The sequence below is a fragment of the Hemicordylus capensis genome, chromosome 1 (genome assembly GCF_027244095.1).
Source record: "Hemicordylus capensis ecotype Gifberg chromosome 1, rHemCap1.1.pri, whole genome shotgun sequence".
Taxonomy (NCBI): Eukaryota; Metazoa; Chordata; class Lepidosauria; order Squamata; family Cordylidae; genus Hemicordylus; species Hemicordylus capensis.
The window spans coordinates 11565273-11591283 of record NC_069657.1 but is presented as its reverse complement, the minus strand read 5'-3'; the positions used below and the strand labels follow the sequence as shown (position 1 = coordinate 11591283).

The window sequence follows — 26011 nt, the reverse complement described above, 5'->3', positions numbered from 1 at the left end:
GCGGCTGAACGGACGAGGGGTACACCGCTCAAGACAGGCAGCTCCGTTTGGGCGCTCTCCGAAAATGGGCTCTTCTTTGTAAAGGCCGCCGCACGTTCTTCAAGAGAGGCAAAATAAATCGGCGGAGGGGAGGAGCAGCCGCCAGATGGGGCCTGATTGCTCAATTGGCCTTTTATTCGGGGCGATCATGGATGGGCGGGCAGGCAGGCGCCTAGCAGAGCGTCCTGTCCCCCCCGGCGGCCCTCCCCAGGGCAGGCTCAGCCCGACCTCTCCGCTGCCCCCCCGTCCCCGCCACCCATTCGAAGCCCCGGCTCGGCTTCCCAACGGGGCGACGCGCAGCTACGGCCTCCGCCGCTTCTTCCCGGGAGTTTTCTCCACTCGTGGGGCGCAGCCCGAGGAAAAGGCCGCGCCCTCGAGTTGCCATGGCAACCGCGCGGCCTGGCTCGGCTGGGCCGCCATGGAGCCTCCTCCGCCTTCCGAGTGGGCGGCGGCGGCCCTGGAGAACCTGCGGGGCGTGGGTGAGAGACCTTCCCCTCCCCACCACCACCCCTGCCGCGGTTGCGGGACACCCCCCACCCCACCCCACCCCAAGCCCACGCGCTCCTTGGCTCGGGGTTGGGTGGTGGTGGTTCTCGAGCCGCTGTCTGAAAAGGCGTGAGGAGACTGGGCGGCTGTCGAGGGGCGCGGCGTGGCGGCTCTCGGAGTCGGGGAAAGGAGCCTCCGCAGGCAGCCCATTTATCCAGAAGGCGGCGGGGAGAAATCTGAAAAGTGTCTTAGGGCTGCCAATATTTCATTGCCAGAATGAGGGGGCGGGGGCTGGTTGCGGGGCGTCAGGTGTATGCAGATAATACTCCTCAAGCACCTGAGTATCATCTATGTATATGTAATTGAACTATATGCTATTGAAGAGAGCTGGTCTTGTGGTGGCAAGCCTGACTTGTCCTCTGAAGCTAAGCAGGGTCCACCCTGGTTGCATATGAATGGGAGACTAGAAGTGTGAGTACTGGAAGATCTTCCCCTCAGGGGATGGAGCCAATCTGGGAAGAGCATCTAGGTTCCAGGTTCCCTCCCTGCCTGGCTTCTCCAAGATAGGACAAGATTTTTTTATTGAACCAACAAACTACCTCCAAGATAGGGCTGGGAGAGACTTCTGCCTGCAACCTTGGAGAAGCCGCTGCCAGTCTGTGAAGACAATACAGAGTGAGATAGACCTATGGTCTGACTCAGTATATGGCAGCTTCCTATGTTCCTCTGTTGAATAGTGCCAGCACATACTCAAGTTATGCCACTTTTCAACCAAAAACATCTCAAAATAAGCAGCTGCTCGCCCTGCCCACCAAAATGAGGGGCAAATGCTACACTTCATCCTTGAAATGAGGGACATCCCGCATAATGAGGGACAGTTGGCAACCCTCATTACAGCTTTTGCTCTCCCCCCGCCCACAGGTGCTGCCTGCTCTTATGCTTTTAAGAGCGCAGGTAGACCCATGTGGATTTAGCAGATGAAGAGGTTCGAACTATAGACCCCCGTGGTGGGACTGGGAGGTTTGTAGTATTTGCTTCGCCGCAAAACCAAATTGGTGTTAACTCTGGCTCTGCTCACACTTTATGTCCAGTGCACGTACAATCTGTGTACCATGTACACACCATACACATCTGTATGCACAAAGGTTCCCACCCCTGCAGGAATCTGCATCCATCGCCAGAAAGCAATCTTGGAGATTAAGATGGCTGGATGATATTGTGAAGAATATTGAGAGCAGAAATTCTCCAGGAATAGCTTTAGTCAGAGCTGGCAGGCAACTCGGATACACACGTACAGTTAGTCACACACTATGTTCAAGGCATGTGCAGTAGTATACAATTCTTGCACCCTGTCTATCATTGGCTACTATTTGGAGGGCTATAGACCACCTCCAGCCTCAAAGGCAGGATGCGTCTGAGTTCCAGTTGCAGGGGAGTAACAGCAGGAGAGAGGGCATGCCCTCAACCCCTACCTGTGGCTTCCAGTGGCATCTGGTGGGCCACTGTGCGAAACAGGATGCTGGACTAGATGGGCCTTGGGTCTGATCCAGCACAGCAGGGCTATTCTTATGTTCTAAGGGGCCTGTATGCAGATCCATTTAAAAAATGAAAGCATGTACAGTCATTCAAACAGAAACATGTCTATGCACATGCAATGTAATGACCAAATGGGGCTTTGTAAGATGGAAGGGCTTGTGTAGAGGGGGTCTTGAGAAAAGGATAAGAAAGCCTTGGGACTTCCCTAGGCCACTATTTCAGGGAATGTGATCAGTAATCCAAGTAAGACGGAGGTACTCATTGTGGGAGGTCGAGATTTAGGAAGTGGTTTAAATCTGCCTGTTCTGGATGGGGTTGCACTCCCCCAGAAAGAGCATGTACATAGTCTGGGGGTACTCCTGGACCCGAACTTCTCCCTGCTCTCTCAGGTTGAGGTGTGCTTTCTATCAGCTCCTGCTGATTCGTCAGCTACGTCCATTTCTGGAGATAAACTACCTTAAAACATGGTGCATATCCTGGTAACATCCAGACTTGACTACTGCAATGCGCTCTACATTGGGCTGCCTTTGTACATAGTCAGGAGACTGCAGTTAGTCCAGAATGCAGCAGTCAGGTTGGTCTGTGGGTTTGCCTGAAGAGATCATGTTATACCCATTTTGAAAGAACTACACTGGCTGCCAGTACATTTCTGGGTGAAATACAAAGTGCTGGTTATTACCTATACAGCCCTGAATGGCTTGGGTCCAAGGTATTGAAGAGAACTTCTTCTTCATCAACCCCACTGCCTATTAAGATTATTTGGGGAGGTCCAGTTGCGGTTGCCACCTGCTCATTTGGTGACAACTCAAAATGGTATCTTTTCTAGAGTTGCCCTGGGACACTGGGACACGCTTCCTAAGGAAATTAGAGTTTCCCCTTCTCTGGATGTTTTTAAGAAGAACCTGAAAACATACCTGTTTAGCCAGGCTTTTAGTTTATAGTTTTATAGCTTTGGTTTTAGATTTTTTTATTGTATTTTAAATTGTTTTAATTGTGTTAATGTTTTAATGATTGTTTTTAGGTTGTGAACTGCCAAGGGACTTCTTTATGAGGCAGTATAGAAATGTACTAAATAAATAAACATACATACATACATACATTAAAAAATTAGAAATCAAGAGCCCATCTATAACCAGGGCTATTTCATCTAGACATAATTCATGGTGTGTAAACATGTGCATATATAGAGGTGGCTGAAGCTGGCAGTTCAATATTCAAGTGATGTCAGAATGATTAAAGATAATGAGCAAAGGAGTAATCTTTACATGCTTTGGGATTCTCTGCTCATGTAAACAAGGTGCTTGACAGGACAAATATTTACCAGTCTTTGAAACAACACTGAGCGTCCAATTGTATTTTTTTAAAAACACAAGGAATAAGTATTTTTAACCCTACCATATTCTTAAAAGAGGTTGTAATCTCTTCCCTAAACACTAAAGCCTGCCAATATTGCTCAAGAGCAAGTCAGATTAATGCCAGCTGTACAAAACTCTCCCCTTCAGGAACACAAATCTCACGTCCAGAGCATATGGAATCCAGATTAGAGTTCTGATATGAAAAGAAAGAAATAGTTGACAAATGAAACATCAATTCAGCAGATGCCAACAATTAGTGCTTCTAATAACAGGTGGAAATGTCACAAGACTGAAAATTTCTGCGAATATGTTTCAAGTCTGGAATATGTTTCTGTTTTGGAAGAAATAAGCTATGAATATGCCACTTTGCTTTCTATTTGCTTCATTATAAAGGAGATAAAACTAAGGATAGCAAGCTAGATCACTTGGAATTTAAGGATGAGAGCAAAAATGTTTGCATATGCCTCCATCAATACTTCCACCCTAGGAAGGATGGAAGGAAATTAAGGAGAGTAAGAGTAGGATGAATTGTAGGCCTGTTCCTATGAAGTTGTGGTAAAATCTTCTCTTCATTTCCCCATCATTGCACCCTCCTTATCCCTCTTACCTCAACATTCCATGCTCTGCACAGTTTCCCCCTTCCATCTAGACACAGCCCAGACCACACAGTTCACAAGATAATTTACTGTATGTGACATGCACTGGTAATATGTTATCTCTGTTTGATTGTGGTAGTGCCGCTTGTTGTAAACCACCTTGTGAAGCTTTTGTGCCTAAAGGGTGGGGTCTAAGTCCGATGGATAGAATTATTTTAGATCTTAGATCAAAAGGTTTGATAGTATGATTTCTCAGACCCCTTCCATTGTTATGCTTTTTTGAGCTTTACTATTATTGCTGGCTGACATCCTGACCAACAATGCACACGTTTAAGTAGGGTCTGCAGGCATGCACAAGAGCCTGTCACACAACTCCCCGTCCTCCTGTGCTTGTGCTCTTGCACAAGAAGGCTGAGAGTCTGGAGCACTCCCCATGCTCCAGAAGCGCCACTGAGTAGGATTGGAAATATGTCACACAGGGCCAGCAATATGTCTCTGATCTTACTGAATGCTTCCGGAGCGTGGGGAGCACTCTGGACTCGGAGTCCTCTTGCGCAACTGCATGAGCACAGGAGGGTGGGTGAGTTGTGTGAGGGATGATGCTGCATGCCCACACACCCTACTTGTACTGCTTCGTTAGGATGTCAGCCATTGTCCATGTCACTACAAGTTTAGGGACATTCCATCTGGGCATACAGAAGGTGTTGGAATAGTCTGCAACTGCGTGCCGTAAATCCACCCCCAGCACACTACTGTGACTGTTGCTGGTGTGTATCTTGTGTTTCTCTTTAGATTGTGAGCCCTTTGGGGACAGGGATCCATCTTATTTATTTATTATTTCTCTGTGTATACTGCCCTGAGCCATTTTTGGAAGAGCGGTATAGAAATCGAATAAATAAATAATAATAAAATAAACAAATAAATGTAAACATATTTTATTTTATTTTAATTAACACATATTTTATTTAATATATTTCTATACAGCCCCATATGCAAGTCCCTGGGTGGTTCACAATCTAAAAACCACCATTAAAACTTTAACACAATTAAAACAGTTTAAAATACAGATAAATGCCTAATCCTGAGGGATCCAATACAGGTTTCTTCAACAGTGTTCAAATAATTGCCTCCTGGAGACAAGGAGGCATCCTGCCATCTCTCAGAGAGGCATTAATGATATGTATTTATTTAAATAATTTATATACCGCCCTATCCAAACGGCTCTGGGATCTTAACAAGACCCTCTCCAATCACCTACCTGCTAGGTCGTATAAGTCATGCAGGGCAAGGATCAAAAGAGCAAATAGTAAGGTGAAAAGAACAAATAGTAAGGACAACTAAGCAGCTTGTCCACATCCTTGGGAGTCACAAACTGAAATAGATCCAATTTAACCACAAGCGGAGCTGTTGGACACCACCACCACAGTGGCTCTGCAGTAACTGTAGAGTCTAGTTCAGCTCGAATACAAGATATTTATCTGCAAAAAAACCTCATTTAAAATGTCACAATGGGTAATTGATGGATCCAAATTCTCATTCAAGGGAGATGGGGCATGTACTAGCCCGCACATAACCCTAGACAAGTACACTGGATGTGAGCTCGCAGAAGCAATGCAGGCAGAAAAGAACTGCTTTTTTGCTGCACACATTGCCAGAGCATAGATCTTCAAATGTGCTCTTTGTTGTAATCTGATTCAAGATGAATCTTTCTCCACTTACACTCTAGTCATCTACCTTGCCGCTTTAGCCCACATAGCTCTTCCGTATACCAAGGGACTAATTCAGAAGCGGGTCGGAGAGGGTGTTTAGGGGCAATTATGTCTACTCCCCTACTAAGTTCATTGTTCCCAGTCTGAACCAGGGCATTGGCAGAATCGCTGGCAGAACCAAACTTGAAGCCTTCCAAGGCTTCTTGGAATCCTACTGGATCAAATAGCCTTTTCAGGCGGACCATCCTAATATGTCCTTCACCCCTGCAGAGAAGGATTGCAGCTGTGAGTCCAGCCTTAACCAGATGGTGCTCTGTCCATGACAGTAGGAAAATCACAGGAGTTCCCACCCATGGAACACCATCCTGATCAGAGCAAAAAACCAAATCGGACCAACCATGTGCAGTGGTCCAGAGCCCACTTGGGATAGGCCCATAGTTGCCATGACTGCTATGAACTCCTGACCTGATCCTGACAAGTTGGTTCAAAAGTGAACATTAAAGTTCCCCAGGACTTTCAGTCTGGGAGACTCCAATGCCAACTCCACAAGCAAGTCAGTCATCTCAGGTAGGGGCTCTGTTGGGCAGCAGGATGAACAGTAAAGCAACCAAAGTCCCAGTCTATGCTTGGTCTCCAGACATAGGTACATACACTCAATATAGGCCAATTCCCTGACAGGAACCTGGGTAAAGGAGATATTCATATATACCACAGCCACTCCCCCCACCCCCAGCCCATGTCCTCTCACCTGCTCCACAATAGAGTATCCTGCTGGGAGAAGTTGGGTCCAAACTGGACCACTAGGCTCCCCCATCCAGGACTCTGTAATACATACCAGGTCAGCTCCATCATCCACAATCAAATCATGGATGGTTTGTTTTTGGACTGACCTGGCATTACAAAGAAGCAAGGTGATGAGGTTCCGTGAGAGGTTGGGACTGCTGGCAGGGCAGTTGGAAGGGGTAAAGCTATGAAATTTCTGTTCTCCCTTCCCCTGTAATGGCCTGCTACCCTGCCAATGCCACATCTCCTTCTGTTCCCCACCACCACTGGAATAGCCCCAGCAACAGTGAGCACCCCCCCCCCATCTCCAAATGCACGGAAACACATTCCTTCCTGCACACACCTAGTTAATAAAGAGAAAGGTTTTTTAAATCTGGCTTGCCCCAGCCCTCAGCTCAGTCCCATCCCCAAAGCCCACCTCCAAAGGCCTTTGGCACAGCCCTCATCTTTCTAGCTACAGACCCTTCCGAAAGTTGTTATGATTAGCCAGAAGAGAGGTAACTCACAAAGTAACTGCCAAAAGCACCACAGAGTCTCTCTGTCGGCAGACATTACAGTTGTCCTTGGCCGTCCGCAGATAAGAAACCAATAAAGATATGCTGGTAAATGTGGCTCCCCAACCCTGCTGCCCATTACTTTTTCTTCTCCCCGCTGCAAAGCCCCCTTTTAGTGTCTCACTTGCAACATTCCAGGGCAGTATTTTCATTTTACTCAGTTTAAAAGCGACACAGTATTGTGAAGATCTGATTTTCCTCCCAATTCTTTTTCAGAAAAACAGCTGCAAAATGAAGGACTTGTGTTCAACAAGGAAACGGTGTTTCGCCTTCAAGATGCTATTAGAGCCATTAAGGAATTGGTAATGTAAAAACTTAAACAAGTAATGTGGAGTGAGAAGCTGCTTGCATTTCAACGGATACCAAACTGGATTTGTGGCTGATTGAGGCACTGCTTGGCAAGGATGTCTCCAAGGAGTAGCAAGTAGTAGCAGGTGCTTCCCCACAAAAAAATAAAATAAAAAATTCTTGCTCTCCTTTTCGCTCCCCATCCATCAGACTGGAATTTGAGAGCAAACAATATAATCATTGTATATTATGGCCCTAGCACGTAAATTAATTATTGTATTGTTTTAAAAGACTTCCGTTTAAAGGAGCCTCATTCACTAGCTCCTCTACCCCAGAACAAGCAGCTAGGTGGGGAAGAGACTCTTCCAGCCTCCCAGGCAGGAACCAGGCTAATCCCTTAGTTTTCTTCCTGGGTAGGAAGAAGGCTGGGCGAAACCATGTGTGCAGGCAGGTGCAGGGTCATTTCCCCTGCAGATCTCAGTTGGCCTGGTACTGACCTTTCTCCCCACACCCCACTCTTTCCTGCCACATGGTCTTGGACAGGAAGAGAAAATTAGCCTGAAAAACAGACTGAAAGGTTTGGCTTAATCCAGAAAGAGAGTAAGGCTCTCCACATGAGCAGTGTCGAGCCAGAAGGGGTTGGGTGGGGAGAGCGAGCTTAACCCGCTCTCCCCACACACAAGCATCCAGCCCTCACTGGGTGGCCAATCAGCCACCCACACGATTATCGGCTTCGTCACGGAGATGGTTGGGGCGGTGGAGATCGGGGGCTGCCCGGGCCCCGGAAGTCCCAGAATGCTCCGCATGAGTGCATGGGGTATTCTGGGCACTCCCCCGATGCTGGGAGGCTTGTTGTAGCCTTCTGGTCAGGGGGTCTCCTCGTGAGTTGCCATAGCACGGAGCTGCACCATGGTGGCACATGATCGTTGGAACGTTTAAGGGGAGGAAATTAAGCGGGCTGGCTTACCACCGGCAGCTGTGCAGATCCCAGTGGTTCCTACGCCCGCAGGAAGCCAGGCTGAGCTCCCTTAGCCCGGTTTCCTGTGTGCGTGAGAATAGCTTCAGTATTTTCTAAGAGGAATCTGGCCCATGTTCTAAAGGTTTGAAAATGTTAAGCACGCCTCATTAATTAATTACCTTACTTCTCAAAGTATTTGATGTATAGCCAAATCCTCACTCTCCTAATAATGTTCTTCGCCACCCCTTTGCTCTCTCAAACGGGTTCTAGAGTTGCCCCTGCTGCTTGGGATTCAGTCAGCTACTTGCCTGTTCTATTGTGCTGCTTTACTAGAATTGTTCATGAATGTTATCCAGAGAAAGACCTGTGCTAGGAGATCTCCGACCTTCGAGACCCATAGATTTACCTTGGGATAATGAACATTCTGTCCCATCAAGAATACTGAACGCTCAGGCTCCAGGATGTCTCCATCTCCTGTGGACTTTGTGTCTCTCTCACACAATTTTGGGTTTCTTTTTGTGTGTGGGAATTTGTTATGCTTTCTACCCCACTGAATTTTTTTATTTGATCAAGTATCTGTCAATTTCTAGGAAGAAGAAAGAAAACATACAATTGAATTGTGGGAAGAAGAGACCATCAAAAACTGCAGTCTCCGTGTGCATGTCAAAGGATTCCCAGCGATCATAATGAAAGAGTTTGAAGGCAATTCCAAGTTAACTCGGGCTAGGATATACGCGCACACACACACACACACACACACACACACACACACACACACACACACACACATGCAGCAAATGAGGGGCATCTGCAAACTGTGTGATCATTCATTTCAAGCAAATCTGTGTCCACAAACTGAATTCACATCATTTATTTCAGAGGCTGAATCTGGACTTTGAGTCCCAGAATTGGGGATATTATATTGTTATTTATTTAAAATATTTAATCCTCCCTCCCTTTTCTTAAAGTCAAGATGACTTCCAGTGATTTATACGCAGACACACTCATGCACAGCATAAAATGGCAAAGCAAAGACATAGTGTGGTTTTTACTGTTATAGAACTATATACTTCTGGATCCTTGATGCTGTTATCAGCAAATGCAGACAGGTCATGTGCAACATAATGTGTGCAAGAGATCTGTTACAAAAAGCTTGTTTTTAAAACTTATTCTTCAGGAGGAGCATTTTTTTTTTAAAGTACCAAATCTTTAAAATGGCATTAATGATGATTAAGGATGAGCCCTGTAGGACAATGGGATGTCAGTGGGAGGATGTGTACAAAAACATATGGTATGTTTTTAATAAGCTAATAAACTGCGAAGAGTTTCCTAAAAGATGGATATTAATCCCTCAGGGATTGTTGAAAAGTAGGAGTCCCTGACTGCCACAGCCCCAATTACCTCGGGCTTGAGATGATGGAGTGGGCAGAGCAGTATGTGTGCGTGCATGCACATGTGTTCGGAGAAGTTGGCATATGTGTGCACATGCATGTGAGGAGTTTTATTGACTTTCTCAAACTTTGACAGGTTTATCCATGGCTATTAGCCATGATGGCTAAATGAAACCTCCATGTTCAGAGGCAGTATACCACTGAATACCAGTTGCTGGGGACTGGGGGAGAAACCAAAGTGGGGGGCCTGTTTCCTTCATGCCCTATTTACAGGCTTCTTAGAGGCATCTGGCGGGCCACTGTAGGAAGCAGGATCCTAGTTAGATGGGTTAGATGCACTTGAGCAGGTGGGGGAAAGGCAGGTTCAACATACCTTCCTCCCAGATGATCGCTCAGCTTGTCTTCGTCATGTGTGCATCGTGCGGATCCTGGCACTGCCCACCCACCTAACCCCACTTTGAAGCCTGGCCTTCATTTAAAAACCCAGCCACTTTGAAATGCACCCTTAACTCCGGCGCTGAGATTGTTTGTGTGCCCGGGCTGCTTGCAGCCCAAGAGCACGCACAAGTCGAGTGCCTAGAATGCCTATCTCCCGGGGCTATCCCCCAATGCACTGCTCTTGTCACACAATGCATTCTGGGATATCCGGACGCTGGGACGTGTGTCGTCCCAGCCTCTGGAGATCTGTGCTGCTTACAGCAGCATGGATTGTTTGGGCGCACAACTAGTGTGCCAAAGATACGCTGAGCAATCATATGGGGGCAGGGGGAGATAGGCTGAACTCTGCTTTCCACACCCCCACCCTGGTATTGGTGGTAAGAATGACTCTATCGTTGGGAATAAATGCACTTCATCGCATGCATTCTAACAGATCTAATTTCTCATCTTTATTTCTTGTTCTAGAGCTCGTTGCTGCCGCCCGCCGGTCTCGTTTCTCTAAGTTAAAAGAGATGGAGGACTCCATACACGCAACTGCCTCTACAATAGAATTGACATATGGAAAGCAGGAGCTCTCTGAAGCACTCAACCGTGCACTGTGGTAGGCATGATTTCTTCAAATAAATGTTGGGAAGGAATGCTGTGAATTTTGCAGTCTAGCTCTTGCCCCAAGATAACTACTATTATTACTTAGATACTGCTTTTCAACAACAGTTCTCAACGCGGTTTACACAGGGAAAAAAAAAATGGCTCCCTGTCCCCAAACGGCTCGCAATCCAAAAAAGAAACATAAGGTAGACACCAGCAACTGTCACTGGAGGGAGGCTGTGCTGGGGCTGGATAGGTACAGTTGCTCCCCCCCCCGCTAAATATATGAGAATCACCACTTTAAACAGTGACTCTGCCCAGTTAGCACTGGGGTATTCTGTAAAGTGTTCTGTACCCAAAGCATCCCAGATGTAGGGATGTGCACGGAACCGCAGCTCCACGGTCTGGCACTGGGGAGGGGGGCTCTTTAAGGGCGGGGGAGGGTGTACTTACCCCTCCCGCCGCTTTTCCCCTGCCAGCACGCGTTTTTTTGTAAGCATTTGAGGCGGCAGGAAAACAATTTATTCTACTCCTAAGTAGCTGTTTGCATTAGGACACTCACCCTAAACATAAAGTTACTTCTCTCTTATTCATTCATTCATTCATTCAATTTTTATACCACCCTTCCGAGCAGGCTCAGGCTAATTTGTATTGCTTACCCTGCTCATAGGGTTGTGCAAAAAACCAGAAAATCAGGTTCTGTTCAAGTCTCGAGCTGGGTCCGGTCCAGTTCTGTGCACACTAGAGCAGGCCCATCCTTAGGGTGGGGCAACCAGGGTAGTCGCCCCAGGCTCCGCACTGGGACAGGCCCCACAGGGGAGCAGCCTGCCCTGCAAAAATTGACCTTCCTCCCCTCTCCCAGCTGGGCCAACCTGTCGAGCTGCAGCCTGCAGGAGCTGTGCAGGCTAGCCTGCTATCCAAAGGCTCCTTGCACAAGAGGAGACGCTGCTACAGCTCCCTTTCCCGGACCGACTCTCAGCTGTTCAGCGGATGGGCAGGGACTCCAAGGGCTTCTCTGCTGGAGCAGGCCTCCCTGAAGGCCTCCCAGTTTCCTGAAGCTGTCCCCAGTCCCTGAAGCTGTCCAGCCAGGAGGCAGAGTGGCTAGCGCTGGCTACCCAACAGAGTGCTGTGCACACCCTCTGTCCTCCCTGCCCTACAACCCTGGGCTGTGCTGAGAGATTGTGCCTTTGCCTTCACCCTCCTCCTCCTCCTCCTCCTCCTCAGAGCCAGCAATGAAAGGTATGGGATTTCCCTTTTTTCATAATTCCCCACCCCCTTGTATATTTATGGAATGGCTTCCTATGGGACTTTGATATTGGGCACAGATATAAGGCAGGGTGGGAGGGCTCTAAATATTGAAATTAAAACGGTTTAGCCAAATTGTTTGTTCTTAATTTTTTTTAAATTAATTTTAAAAAAATCCTACAAGTGGCTTGTTTCTTGGCAGAAAATTACAAAAACTTCTTGAACCTGAAGCCTTCATAAACAAGGGTAAAAGCACCCCACTTTTTGCCCCACCCTTTAGATCACCTGGAATGACTTGCATTAGGACTTTGATATCCGGCACAGATATAGGGCAGGGTGGGAGAGCTCTGAATGTTGAAATTGCAATGGTTTGGACAAATTGTTCTTAATGGGGTTTTTTTGAAATTTTTCTAAAAATATATTTTAAAAAAGTCCTATAAGTGGCTTGTTTCATGACTTTTAATAAATTTTCCTACTGCAGTAAAGCTGCCAGTAAGAGTTCTCTCTATCCATAGAGTACTTCACAACTAATGAAAGTAGGGCTAACTGTAAACATCTAAATAAACTTTATTTATTTGTACATGCACTATGCTCAAGTTGTTTTGCAATCCAGAATGTCCGAGTAAGAACTGCAAAGCAAGGGGCATGTGTTGTGCTTTTAACTTTTCCCCCTTACAAATGCACTCTATGAACAAGCTGGTTGGACATGTCCAAAAATCTCACTCACTAACTCACTCACACTGTTTACGGCCCTGCACTAGAGCCAGTCCCGGTCTGGCTTGAGTTTGAACTGGTTTGGGCCCAGTTTGCAGGGGGAGGGGGAACAACTTTTTAAAAAATGAATGGCGGACTTCACCAATCACCATTGCGGGGAGGATTCTTGAGGTCCCCCTCCCCCGTCAGCCTCCCCCGCCGGTCTCAAACAGCCCGTTTGGGGCCCATTCTGAATCTCTCTGTGCTGGCAGTGGCCATTTTGGAGGCCGCTGCACATTCACACTGGCCATTTGCGTGGCCAGGTCTCCTGCCCACGCAGATGGCCAGTGTGCATGTGTGGTGGCCCCCCAAATGGCTGCCGTCAGCACAGCAAGCTCCAGAACAGGCCTGTGTTATTAGGAGTCCTTAATCTGGGAACTCTGTCATTTGATTGTTCTGCACAGTTCCCAGCAGCCACAGCTTTTGGTAAAGACATTTAAAATAGTTCTGGGAGGCAGCTGCATCATCTTGGATATGGCCACTGTAATCCTGGATGTGCTTCTGAGTGCTCACCTTGAGCATATCTAGAATGATGGCATCTGTACCCAAGATATGGATGCTGTCATCTTCGTTATGATGGTGCTTATGCAGATCAGCATAACGTGTGGGGCGGGGTGGGGGTGGGGGGTTCATTCCACTTGACATGATAGTGACCAGGCATCCCACATCTTAGTGAGAGCTTTAACAATGTGTGTGCTTCCACTGGACCAAGATCCCCATGCGGAATTCACTTGCCGCTCTCAGTTGAGACCACTGGCATTATTTGCAGTCTAATCTCATTCCAGACCTACAAAAAAGTATAAACCTGTGCCAGCACTCGTGATTCTTGGGAATGTCAAAGGGTGCAAGAGAAACACAGTAAGACTCCTTGGCATTTCTTGGGTTGCTTAATGCACCGTGCTAATAAAGGGGGTGGCAAGCCTGTACTTCCTTGCTCTTGACTGCCACTGTAAACATGATGTCAGGAACATATCCTAAGTTATTCTCTTGGCAGTGAGGAGCAAAAACAGCTGTTGCTCCAGCACACAGCAGCTGTAGAGCAACTGAACCAGCAGATGGCCACAAAGCATACCATCAACCTTGAAATCAACGAACTTCACAACCTGAGAAGAGAAGACGAAGAGGAAACAGTCAGGCAAAAGAGTGCCATCCAAGAGCTGAAGGAAATAATGGCTAGCGAGGCAGATGATTTTGAAGAAAAGATGCGCTGGCTGGAGTCACAGGTATGTTATCAAGAGAAGCAACTCAGTATGCAAGGAGCTGCCTTAGACTGTCAGACCTCTGGGCGGTCTGCCCCAGTAGTGTCAACAGGTCTCCAGTGCAGCCCTCCACAGATTCAGGCAGTGGTCATTTCTGGCCCTGCTGTCTGATATGCCTTAACTGGAGATGCCGGGGACTGAATGCGGGCCTTGTACATGGAAAGCACCTCCTAGACCCGAAGGGTTACAAAACGTTCATGCTCATGATAGTTGAGGAATTCTTCTCATTCATAGTGGCTGAATGTGGCCAGCATACTGCTGCACCACAAAATCTGGCCACCTACAAAATCCTTAGGAGCCTAGGGAGAAGGGCACTGTCCTGGTCAGCAGCTAACTTTCAACAGCCGGTAGAGCTGTAGCACATTGGCCAAGCATCTGCTTTGCATGCAGAAGTTCACAGGTTTCAGTTTCTGGCATCTTTATACAAATCTGTGGTGCGTCCACATTTGGAATACTGTGTACAGTTCTGGTCAGCATATCTCAAAAAGGATATTACGGAATTGGAAAAGGTGCAGAAGAGAGCAACCAGAATGGTCAGGGGGCTGGAGCAACAACAACAAGTATTTATATGCTACTATTCAACAAAAGTTTCCAGAGTGGTTTACACAGAGTAAGTAAACAAACAAACAAACAAATAAATAAGAGCACTTTCCGTAGGAGGTAAGGCTACAACATTTGGGAGTTTTTAATTTCAAAAAGCAACTAAAGGGAGACATGATAGAGGTTTATAAAATCATAGTGTGGACAGAGTGGATAAGTTGCTCTTCTCCCTCTCTCCCAACCCTAGAATCAAGGGTCATCCCATGAAACTGACTGGCAGGAAATTTAGGACCGACAAAAGGGAGCTCTTTTTCACACAGCACAGAATTAATCTATGGAATTCATAGCCATGGGATGTGATGATGGCCACCAGCTTGGGTGGCTTTAAGCGAGGCTTAGACCAATTCATGGAAGCAGCAGTGACTACTAGTCTTGATGGCTATAGGCTACCTCCAGGTTCAGAGGCAGGATATCAATACCAGTTACAGGAGTGCAACGCCAGGAGAGGGGGATGCCTTAATCTCCTGACTGAAGGGTATGGCAGAAGCATCTGGTGGGACAATGTGGGAAAGGATGCTGGACTAGATGTGCCTTGGTCCTGATTAAGCAAGGCTTTTCTTATGTTCTTATGAAAGTTCACAACTGATGGGGAAAAGAGTACCCTGGTAGACTCCCTCTGTTTCAATTCATATGACTTGGCAGGTGAAGCAGCACATGACTCATGTCAAGAGAGAGAGGCACACACACAAACATTGGGCTGGGAGCAGTAAGGGAGAAATTTGTGCCTCTCCTGCCAAATGATAAAGCTATTTTTATGGCTTCAGCATCTGGGGCCTTTTACTTTGGAAAAGAGTCAACTATGGGGAGACATGAGACAGGTGTATAAAATTATGCATGGAGTAGAGTGGACAGAGAGAAATGTTTCTCCCTCTCTCACAACACTAGAACCAGGGGTCATTCCATGAAATTGAAGGCTGGGAATTTTAGGACCAACAGAAGGAAGTTCTTTTTCCCACAGTGTGTAATTAATCTGTGGAATTCTCTGCCACGGGATGTGGTGATGGCCACTAGCTTGGATGGCTTTAAGATGGGCTTGGACAAATTCATGGAGGACAGGTCTATCAATGGCTACTAGTCTGGGGGCTAAAGGCCACCTCCAGCCTCAGAGGCAGGATGCCGCCGAATCCGAGTGCAAGGGAGCAACAGCAGGAGAGCCTGTGGGCGTCTCAGGTGTTTCTGGTGGGCCACTGTGGGAAACAGGATGCTGGACTAGATAGGGCTTGGGCCTGATCCAGCAGGGCTGTTCTTATGTTATATGAATGTTATGATATATGAATGTTATGGTATATGAATGTTTGTGACTAGATTGCAGATACCCAAAGCAGACTGGAGGCCAGGAAGCGTCAGGTAATAGACAAGCAGGCAGAGTATGAAGAACTGACTGCAGTGTTAGAAGCTCTTCAGGCAGAAGTTGCAGACTATGAAAATGTAAGAGTAGTTTTTTTCTTTGGATAATGATCCTCTTATTTTAATTCAGATGTTTGCTGTAAAAGAAGAGTTTAATTTAATGATTTGCTATAAAAGGAGAGGGATTGAATACTGCAACCAAATGAGAGATCCAAGACCCAGTCCACACTGAGCACTGAATGGGGGCTGCACCCTTGTAAACCAGGGATTGGGGACTTAATGTGCTGGGTTCTGGGCACAGGAATGTAACCTGGACCTTGGACTTTTAAATCTTATGTCCCACTTTAGCAGAGCATTTAATGGTCCAGTGTCCAGGTCGATCCCTCCGTGGGCTTGTAGTCCACCCCCCTGCCTCACCTGCCATAGCAAGCAAAACTCCAAGAGGCAGTCGTTGACAAGACTGAAAAGAGACAAGTGGGTCTGGCTTCTTCCTGCTTTAGCAGAAGATTTGGAGGACTATGTTTGGTCCATGTTGCAAAGTACCAACCCAGTCTGTGCATGAATTCCATCCCTATGCCGCATTGAAAAGGGATTCAGCACTGAATCTCTTCTAGACTCTGTTCTGTTCCTTGGATTTGCGCAGGCCATTTCACAGTTGTGGGCTTCCTCATCTTCTTCTTCCACTCCTGCCATGCTGCTCTTTGTTTGAATTAGCCCCACTCCCTCCCTATTCAACAAGCTGCTTCTCTCTCTCCTGCTTTTTCTGAGCTACTCTCAGCAAACTATGGCTCCCCCCCCACCCCATATCTCACTGTAAATTTCTCTCACGTTTTCCCTGTCTTGATACTTAAAAAGTATATTGCACGTTAAAGTAAGGCTGATACCAAATTAAAGAAATTTTAGTTGCTTAGTTGCTTGAGTCTTAGGAGAGTGAGTAGTCTTATCAAGTTAAATTTGCATAAAGTTATGTATGGATGGAAATAGGGAGTTGAACTGGAACTGAACCGGTTCAGGTTCTTTAAAAATTGATTTGGTGATTAGTTCAGACACTTGGAAGTAGTTTTGAACTGGTTTAGATACATTTCATGCAGAATAGTATATTTTCTCTTTTTTGATATTTTAGTTATTTATTCATCATATGTATATACCTTCTGATATATGCAATTCTAGGAGTATACACAATTTACACCACCTAGTAGAGATGAAAATTTTAAATCACATTTATCCCTAGTCATGTAGTTTCAGTGTTTGTTCCATACTTGTATTTCCATTTAAGAGTCTCACAGTTTATGGGGGGTGAGGTGGGGTGGGGGCGGGGAGGTACTTTTCTGTTCACACATAAAAAAACCATTGATGTTTGGGAAATGGTGGGGTTAAGTATGGTTTACAAAACTGCAACAGCAATCTCACAAAAACAATTTAATGCCCTATAAAAGCAGCAACACAACTCTCAAAAAGCAGCCCATCAAAAGACTAGTTTTGAAGTTCAATTCAAGGTTTTGCATTTGTTTGGGGAAAGGGATAAGTATTTGACACTTATCATTAAAGCTAATATTGTGGCGTGTTTGCTGTACTGGATCTGTGTCCATGATGCAGGCCTACTATGCAATCTGTCAAAGACCTGACTGGGAAAGCTCTTTCCCGTCCCCCACTTTCCACTCAACACTAAGCCATACGCGAAATTGCTACACTGTAGCAGCATAAGGCCCTGCAAGCTAGGGAAAAATTTTGTAAGGCCACGTACAGTCCACAGGCATCATGGCGGCCATTCTTGAGTTACGGAGTTTTACAAATCCTCCAAAAGCTGACATGTGCAGTCAAGTCCAAATGAAAATAAAAAATCCAAATGGCTTTTGGCATTACATTTCTACATGCTGAAACCACACTTAAATGTGAATGCTGAACAGTCATGAGAGGATTCTACATTTCACACCAACCTTCAGATACGATCGTTATACATGATACATTTTCATGGCACTCAGTGAAAGGCATTCAGTATAAGTATCTTGTAAACGCTTGATACTTCTGCATTTTCTGTACTTTTCAACAGAACAGAGTCCTAAGCTCAGTCAGTGATGGAACACTCACATTTTGCAAAAGTGAAGGCAACTTCACAAAAGACAGACATGGAAAGAGACCTTTTGAGCATGCAACGTCCCCTTTAGCCATTCTCCTGCAGAGACTTGGAAATACTGCTGCCACCCGGAATGTTTCCATACTGAACCTTCAAATCAAGCGGTGTTCTCTTGGCATGAAACTGCTTGATTTGAAGGTTCAGTATGGAAACATTTTTCATCTTCTTCATTGACCAAAAATTAATTAATATTATTATCATTCTTATTAATTTGATTTCCCTTCCAAAAATGGCTCAGGGCAGTTTACACAGAGAAATAATAAATAAATAAGATTGATCCCCTGTCCCCAAAGGGCTCACATTCTAAAAAAAAAACCCACAAGATAACCAGCAACAGTCACTGGAGGTCCTGTGCTGGGAGTGGATAGGGCCAGTTACTCCCCCCCTGCTAAATAAAGAGAATCACCATATTAAAAAGGTGCCTCTTTGCCCAGTTAGCAGGGGCCTAATGTTAGCAGGGGCCTAATTAGCCTGTGCCTAAGGTTTTTATGACAGGAAATGAGTTACAGGCTTAGCTATATTATTCACATACCACAGAAACTATTTCCTGCAGTTATTTGTGGGATTCATTCTTCTAGTAATCTGGGGAATCCCAGAGTACAAGATTGCATTCAACAAGCACTTACACATGATTCGTTTTAGTGTATGGGGAAAAAAACACCCTCCCAGCTACAGGATATGGCAAGCACTTGGGACACATTATAGAGGAACATGGACTTCTACATACAGCAGGCTTTACTGTGAATTTACTGGGAGGCTTTACTGCAAACTCAAAGTTGTCCCCCCCCCCAAAAAAAGAGCACAAAAAGTGGATTTTTTTAAACCCTGGATATAAATTGGGCTACACTCTAACGCGCATTTTAAAAAAACCCCCAAATTGTGTGTGAACTGCTTCCCGATAACTTGCAGGGACTTCATGATAGATTATTTATTATTTATTTATTTTATTTAAGACATTTATATACCACCCAAAATGCAAGTCTCTGGGCAGTTTCCAATAAAAACAACAGATAAAAAGCTTTTAAAAAACATTACAACAATTAAAATTTAATACATTAAAACTATTAAAAACACAATTAAAACAATATCTAATTAAAAGCCTGGGTGAACAAATGTATCTTGACTGCCTTTTTAAAAGTTGTAAGAGATGTGGATTTCAGCAGGAAGTGTGTTCCAAAGCCTCGGGGCAGCAATGGAGAAGGCCCATCCCTGAGAAGCCACCAGATGAAGCCGGTGGCCAATATGAACGGACCCCCTCCATTCCGGTGGGGATGCAAATTGTTAAAGGGCTTTAAAAGCCCTGTGTGAAAAATTTCCTGGTATAAGTTCTTAGAGATTGTTCAGTATTTTTTTTTAAGGTAAGGACATTTGCGCCCTTGTTTGCCTCCCTCCGTCTTCCATAACTTTTTTCACTGACTTCTAAGTTTAGTAAAAGGGACATAAGGAAAAGCAGGGTGCTAGTGGTGAAAGCAGAAGAAAAAGAGGTGGTGATGGTGGGAAGAGTAGGGTGGGATGGATTTACTGTCGAAAAGCGGGGGATCCAATTCCCATCCCCGGCTGTTCTAGAAGATGTGATCTGAAAACAGAAATTGTTTAGTTTTTAACTCTGTGGCCCAGAAAAGTAGTGCTTTTCTTGTGGGTCCCTAAAACCTCAGGAAACACAAAGGTCATTGCCCAGAACATTGTCATTAAGATTTCAGGGACTACATTCGGTCCACATTTCACACCAAATGCAGTGACAAGTTCTAACATTTCTGCCCTCCATCCGATAATGGGGGGGTGGGAATCAATTTATACCAGCAGCGGCTTGTCCTAATGAGCCGGTGTGGGGGTGGGGGTGGGGACCAAAGGAGACGCAGTGGCCTCAGGTTGTTTGGGATGTAGAAAGATGGGGGTGACTCGGGAGTGGCCATTCCAGTGGTGGTAGGGAACTGATGAAGACATGGAGCTGGTAGGTCAGGAAGCCATTACAGGAGAAGGGAAATCAGAAACCTCATAGCTGTTTCTCATTCCAGCTGGCCTATCACCTCTTTCACCTTGGGGTGCCAATCTCCCACAGAGCTGCACCTTGCTAATTTGTAATACCAGATCAGTCCAAACAAACCCAGAGATCATCCATGATTTGGTTTTGGACGAAGGAGCTGACCTGCTATGCATAATGGAGACCTGGTTGGCGGAGACTAGTGGTCCAGTCTGGTCCCAGCCGGATACTCTGTGGTTAAGCAGGTGAGAGGAAGTCAGTGAGGAGGTGGTGTCTATAAGGACCCTGTCTCCCTTACCATGATATGCTAAATCATTGTAAACCACTTAGAGAGCTTCCAGCTATAGAGCGGTATATAAATGTAAGTGCTATTGCTATATTTGTTGGGGAATTGGCCCATATTGAGTGTCTGTACCTAAGCGTAGTGACCAAAGTTAGATTGATGGCTACTGTTGGTGTACAGATCACCCCATTGTTCAACCGAGTCCCTAACTGAGCTGATGGACCTGGTTGCAGGGCTGGCATTGGAGTTGCCCAGATTGTTGGTGGTGGGGATTTCACTATGGGACTAGGTTGTCAGGAGCGGCTCAGAAATTCATAGTGACCATGACAACTATGGGTCTATCCCAGGTGGTCTCTGGACCGACACATGTTGCTGGTCACACGATCAATTTGGTCTTTTACTCTGATCAGGATGGTGTTCCGTGGGTGGGGACTCCTGTTATTTCCCATTGTCATGGACAGACCACCATCTTGTTAAGGTAGGACTTGCAACCTCTATAGGGATCAAGGACCCATTAGGTTGGTCCACCCGAGAAGGTTATTGGATCCAATAGAATTCCACAAAGCCTTGGATGCTCTGGTACTTGGAATAATGAACTCACTAGAGCTCCTAATTAGCCCTCTGGAATTTGGAAGAATTATGGGAGCTGAAGTGGTGAGGTAGATGACTAGAGTGCAAATGGAGAAAGACTCAATTTGAAGCTGACACGTTACAACACAGAACACATCTGAAGATCTATGCTATGGAAATATGTGCAGCAAAGAATCAATTCTTTTCTGTCCACTTTGCGTCCCCAAGTTCATGTCCAGCAGAGTTGTCTAGAATTGTGAGAAGGTTAATACAACCCCTTTCCCCCTGGAATCCAAATTTGGAACCATCAGTTACCCACTGTGATGCTTTTAATTATTTTTTCACAGACAAAATATCTTGTATTTGGGCTGAACTGCATTCTACAATTACAGCAGAGTCTGTTATGGTTGTTATCCAGCAACTCCTCTTATGTAGTCAGACTGAATCACTTTCAGTTTGCAACTCCTGAGGATGTTGACAAGCTGTTTTGGACTGTGCATCCTACCACCTGCTCTCTTGACCCTTACCCAACTTGGCTTATTTTATCTAACAATCAGATTGTCAAAGAGGATCTGGTAAACATCATAAATACTTCTTCGAGGGAGGGTAGGATGCCTCCTTGTCTTAAGGAGGATATCATTATATCATACTTGAAAAAACTGACATTGGATCTCTCAGAGTTAGGCAATTATAAGCCTGCCTCTAATCTCCCATGGTTGGGCAAGGCGATTGAGAGGGTGGTGGCTTCTCAGCTCCACACACTCCTGTAGGAAACTGATTATCTAGATCCATTTCAAACTGGCTTTTGAGTGGGCTATGGGGCTGAGACTGCCTTGGTCGGTCTGATGGATGACCTCCAATTAGGTACTGACAGAGGGAGTATGACTTTGCTGATACCATCAACCATGTTACCCTTCTGGGTCATCTGATGGAGGTGGGATTAGGTGACACTGTTCAATGGTAGTTCTGTTCCTATCTCTCTGGTAGATTCCAGATGGTGTCAATTCGCAAAGTGAGAATTACTATATGGAGTTCCACAAGACTCCATACTGTCTCCAACACTCTTTAACATCTACATGAAACCCCTGTTAGAGATCAGGAGATTTGGTGCAGGGTGTCATCAATATGCTGATGACACCCAAATCTATTTCTATCAACTTCATCGGGAAATAGCCTAACTTCCCTAAATGCCTGCCTAGAGGCAGTAATGGGCTGGATGAGGGATAACAAACTGAAGTTGAATCCAAATAAAGTGGAAGGTTCTGATTGTGGGGGATCAAGACTTGGGAGATGGTTTAGATCTGCCCATTCTCGATGGAATTACACTCCCCCTGAAAGATCAGGTATGTCGCTTGGGAGTGCTCCTGGATCCCATATTCTTTCTGGTTTCTCAGAGGCAGTAGCCGGGGCACTTTTCATCTTCAGCTTTGGCTGATACGTCAGCTACAACCATTTCTGGAGGTAAATGACCTTAAAACAGTAATATATATGCCGATAATCTCCAGGCCTGACTACTATAATGTACTCTATATGCTCTATACATAGACTGCCTTGTATGGAAACTACAGCTGGTACAGAATGCAGCAGCCAGGTTGGTCTCAGGGACAACCCAAAGGGACCATATAATACAGATTCTGAAAGAACTGCACTGGCTGCTGCTAAGTTTCCCAGAGAAATACAAAGTGCTGGTCATTACCTATAAAGCCCTTGAACAGCTTAGGTCCAGGGTTCAGAGAGCACCTCCTTTGTCAGGAATCCTGTCACCTATTAAAATCATCTGGGGAGGTCTGGTTATGGTTGCTTCTGGCTTGTTTGGTGGGCCAGGCCTTCTCTGTGGCTGCCTCAGGGCTTTGGAATGCACTCCTTGTCAAAACAAGAGCTTCTCCATCTCTTGATTGCTTTTTAATAGACCCTTAAGACACACCTATTTTCTCAGGCTTCTAATTAAAATTAATTTTAAACTGTTTTTTCTGTGAAATTATTTTGTTTTACTCTGTGAATTGTTTTTAATCTGTGAAAGTGTTTTGTTTGTTTTTATAGTGTAACTTGGATTGTGTATACTGCCTAGAGATGTACACAGCAGGCAGTGTATAAATATGATAAACAAACTAGCAAACTTTGGCATGCCAGTGTGCATGAAATCCTATATATATTTTAAGTTTTAAACATGCTTATGGGGTGGGTGGGGAAACCTTTATGTAGCTTGTGGCATTTACTGGATTTAGGTTCCTTCATCCTAGTGGCCAATGCACACCAATAGGGGAGATAATGTTGAGTTAATCACTTATTAGGTGTTGTTTTTAAAAGGGACCACTGAAGACTTTAGACTTGAATTAGGATAGCTAATCATAATAAAGAAGAGTTGTTGTTCCATTGGTCACTACAAAGATGGTTTTGGCAATCATCATATGGGCAACCTTCTAGAAACTAGAACAAGCCACCATCACCTTACAGACATCTGTGTAGTGCCAAGTTGTTGAGGCGAAGGTTTAGGGGATGAAATGTAACTGTTTCATTCTGGCAGTTTTTCAAGTCAAAATATATGAAACGTGAAGTTAGAGGAGGAAGCAAAGAAAGATGTATATCCATCCCATCATAAATTTAGGCAGGCAACAAGTGGCAGCAGTGTTGTGTATTTTGCCTATTCCACACTCAAGTGCTTGTAATTCTCACACTGTTAGTTGACAGCCTTATCATGCTGGCAAGTCATTTTCCTGGAAATCCATTTAAGAAACTCATTGCAGCCGCTTGATGACTGAGCTTTTGATGATGTCTCCTCCCAGCCCTTAGACTTCGTAATCGCTTTCTTCCACTTTGCATAGCGGCCCTCGCTTTCCTCAGGGGTGATTTGTGGCTCATACCGTACATACATTGTTGCTGCCCAGTCCTCAGTATTCAGACTCCAGACTCCCACCCCTTCTGCTGCTCCTGCTGCCATCGCCGCCCCGAGGGCTGTGATTTCGGGCATGGAAGGCTTTATCACTGGAGTGCAGAGAATGTCTGCTTGCAGCTGCATGAGAATCTTGTTCCTGGTCATCCCCCCATCAACCTGTAAGTGGCTTAGCTGGGCCCCAGCACCACAGTCCTTCTTCATGGCATCCAGGATCTCCCGTGTCTGAAAGCAGACAGCTTCTAGTGCCGCGTAGGCGATGTGGCTCTTGTTTGTAAACTGTGTCAGGCCACAGATAAGTCCTCTTGCCGTGGGGTCCCAGTGCGGCGCATACAGTCCTGAGAAGGCTGGGACCAAGCAGCAGCCACGAGAACTTCCGGCTTCAGCAGCAAGTTTCTCAACTTCGTCTCCAGACTTGGCAATTCCGAGGTTGTCGCACAGCCAGCGAATAAGAGCCCCAGCGATGGCAACCGAGCCTTCCAAGGCATAACATGCCGGCTTGTCTTTGCCCAGCTTGTAAGCGACTGTGGTCAGAAGGCCGTGCTCAGAAAATGCAGGCTTGTGACCAGTATTGCAGAGCAAGAAGCAGCCTGTTCCATACGTGTTTTTGGCCTGGCCATCCAAAAAACACATTTGCCCCACCAAAGCAGCGTGCTGGTCACCTAAGCACCCAGAAACTGGCACACCCATCAAGGGCCCAGAACTTACCCGTCCATAGATCTCTGAGGAACTCCGCACTTCGGGGAGGATTTCCATGGGGATTTCGAAAAACTTGCAGAGGTCTGCATCCCAGTCCAGATTCTGAATATTGAACAGCAGGGTCCTACTGGCATTGGTGACGTCCGTGCAATGGACCCCTCCGTTCTTCCCGCCCGTCAGGCTCCAGATCAGCCACGCATCAATGGTCCCAAACAAAGCCCGCCCCTCCTGCACCGCGTGCCGGAGCTCCGCCACGTTATCCAGAAGCCAGCGCAGTTTGACGGCGCTGAAGTAGGTAGTCAGCGGGAGGCCGGTCTTTGACTTGAAGAAGGCCCTGTTGCGGCCTGGGATTCTGTCCAGCAGCTTCTCCACCGTGGGCTGGGTCCTGACGTCAAGCCACACGATGGCGCTGTAGAAAGGCTCCCCAGTCAACTTGTCCCACACCACGGTGGTCTCCCTCTGGTTGGTGATGCCAATGGCCCTGATGCTGGAGAGGTCCGCCTTCTGCTTCTTCAGCTTCTCGCAGGTCTTCTCCAGGCACTCCTGGACCGAGCGCAGGATCTCCTTGGCATCCTGCTCCACCCAGCCTTCCTGGGGGAAACTCTGCTTGAGCTCCACTTGGTGGAGGCTCACCACTTCCGCGGTGCTGGCGTTGAAGACCAGGAAGCGCGAGGAGCTGGTCCCTTGGTCGATGGAGCCCACCAGCGTCGGGGCCATGGCTGCCCCTTTCTTCGCTGCCATCCTGGGGAGGGCTCCGGGCTCCGCGCGGCGAGCCTGGCCAGGCAGGAAGAAGAGCGCACACGGCCGAGGGAGCGAGCCGGAGAGCCGCCGTCGACGCCCGGCTCACTCCCGGCAGAAGCACGTGGCCGGCGGCTTTTTTCCAGTGGGGAAAGGCTGAAGGGGGCGCTGCCCAGCACGCTGCCGCGGCGCCACCAATCAGCGCTGCTAGCGGCGGGAGGCGGTGGAGTGCGCTGGGTGGGAGGAGCGCGCGCCGCTGATGGGGCTGGCGCGCTTCAGCAGCGGGCGGCATGGAGCAGGCTCCACCGCTGCTGTTGCTGGCTGCGGGACGTCCCGGGCCGGCGGCGGCGGCAGCAACCACCGGTGGATTGTGACGATGGTGGTGGCGCAAGACGCCGGAGGGGCTTCCCATTGGCTTCTTGAATGACAGGGGCTGCCAACCCGAGGCTCTCCTGCTAGTGATGGACTACGACTCCCATCACCCCCAGCGCAAGTGAGTGTAGCTGGGGATGGTGGGAGTTGCAGTCGAACAGCTGGTCCCAGGTCGGCATCCCCGGCTTCGAACGTTGGATGTCGTGCAGGAAGAGACCCTCAAGCGCTTTTTGCTGCGTCCCTGTGTAATAGGAACGCAGCGGCGGCAGCTGCTTTACTTGAGAAAAAGATGAGAGTTTTAAAAACCTGTTTGTTGTTTTTGTATTTTAAAACGGTTTGCAAACAAAATGAGCGCAAAGGGGAAATCCTAGGGAAACAAGATATTTAAGAGGCGGGAAGCAACCTGCCTGGAGAGCAGG

The 26011-nt window shown here is 46.7% G+C and overlaps 2 protein-coding genes across 5 annotated transcripts in view; one reads left to right on the top strand and one right to left on the bottom strand.

Annotated features, from left to right (window-relative positions):
* Positions 1-18: 18 nt before the first annotated feature.
* Positions 19-26011, top strand: part of LOC128337302 (trichohyalin-like) — a 59563-nt gene continuing 33570 nt past the window's right edge. Inside the window, exons 1-6 of one of the 4 annotated variants that reach the window (XR_008312238.1) lie at positions 19-518; positions 7275-7360; positions 8895-9006; positions 10599-10734; positions 13714-13942; positions 15884-16006. Coding sequence is in view for 3 of the 4 variants with exons in the window: in XM_053278111.1 (XP_053134086.1) it covers positions 146-518; positions 7275-7360; positions 8895-9006; positions 10599-10734; positions 13714-13942; positions 15884-16006 (1059 nt within the window). In the remaining variant the exon portion in view is untranslated. Of the gene's footprint in view, positions 519-7274; positions 7493-8894; positions 9007-10598; positions 10735-13713; positions 13943-15883; positions 16007-26011 lie in introns of those variants that run through there. The other 3 variants (XM_053278111.1, XM_053278116.1, XM_053278127.1) reach the window with 3 other exon arrangements.
* Positions 23511-25565, bottom strand: LOC128337313 (glycerol kinase-like). Its single transcript, XM_053278141.1, has one exon. It carries the CDS (start codon positions 25221-25223, stop codon positions 23571-23573), a length of 1653 nt encoding a protein of 550 aa, XP_053134116.1. The 5' UTR covers positions 25224-25565; the 3' UTR covers positions 23511-23570.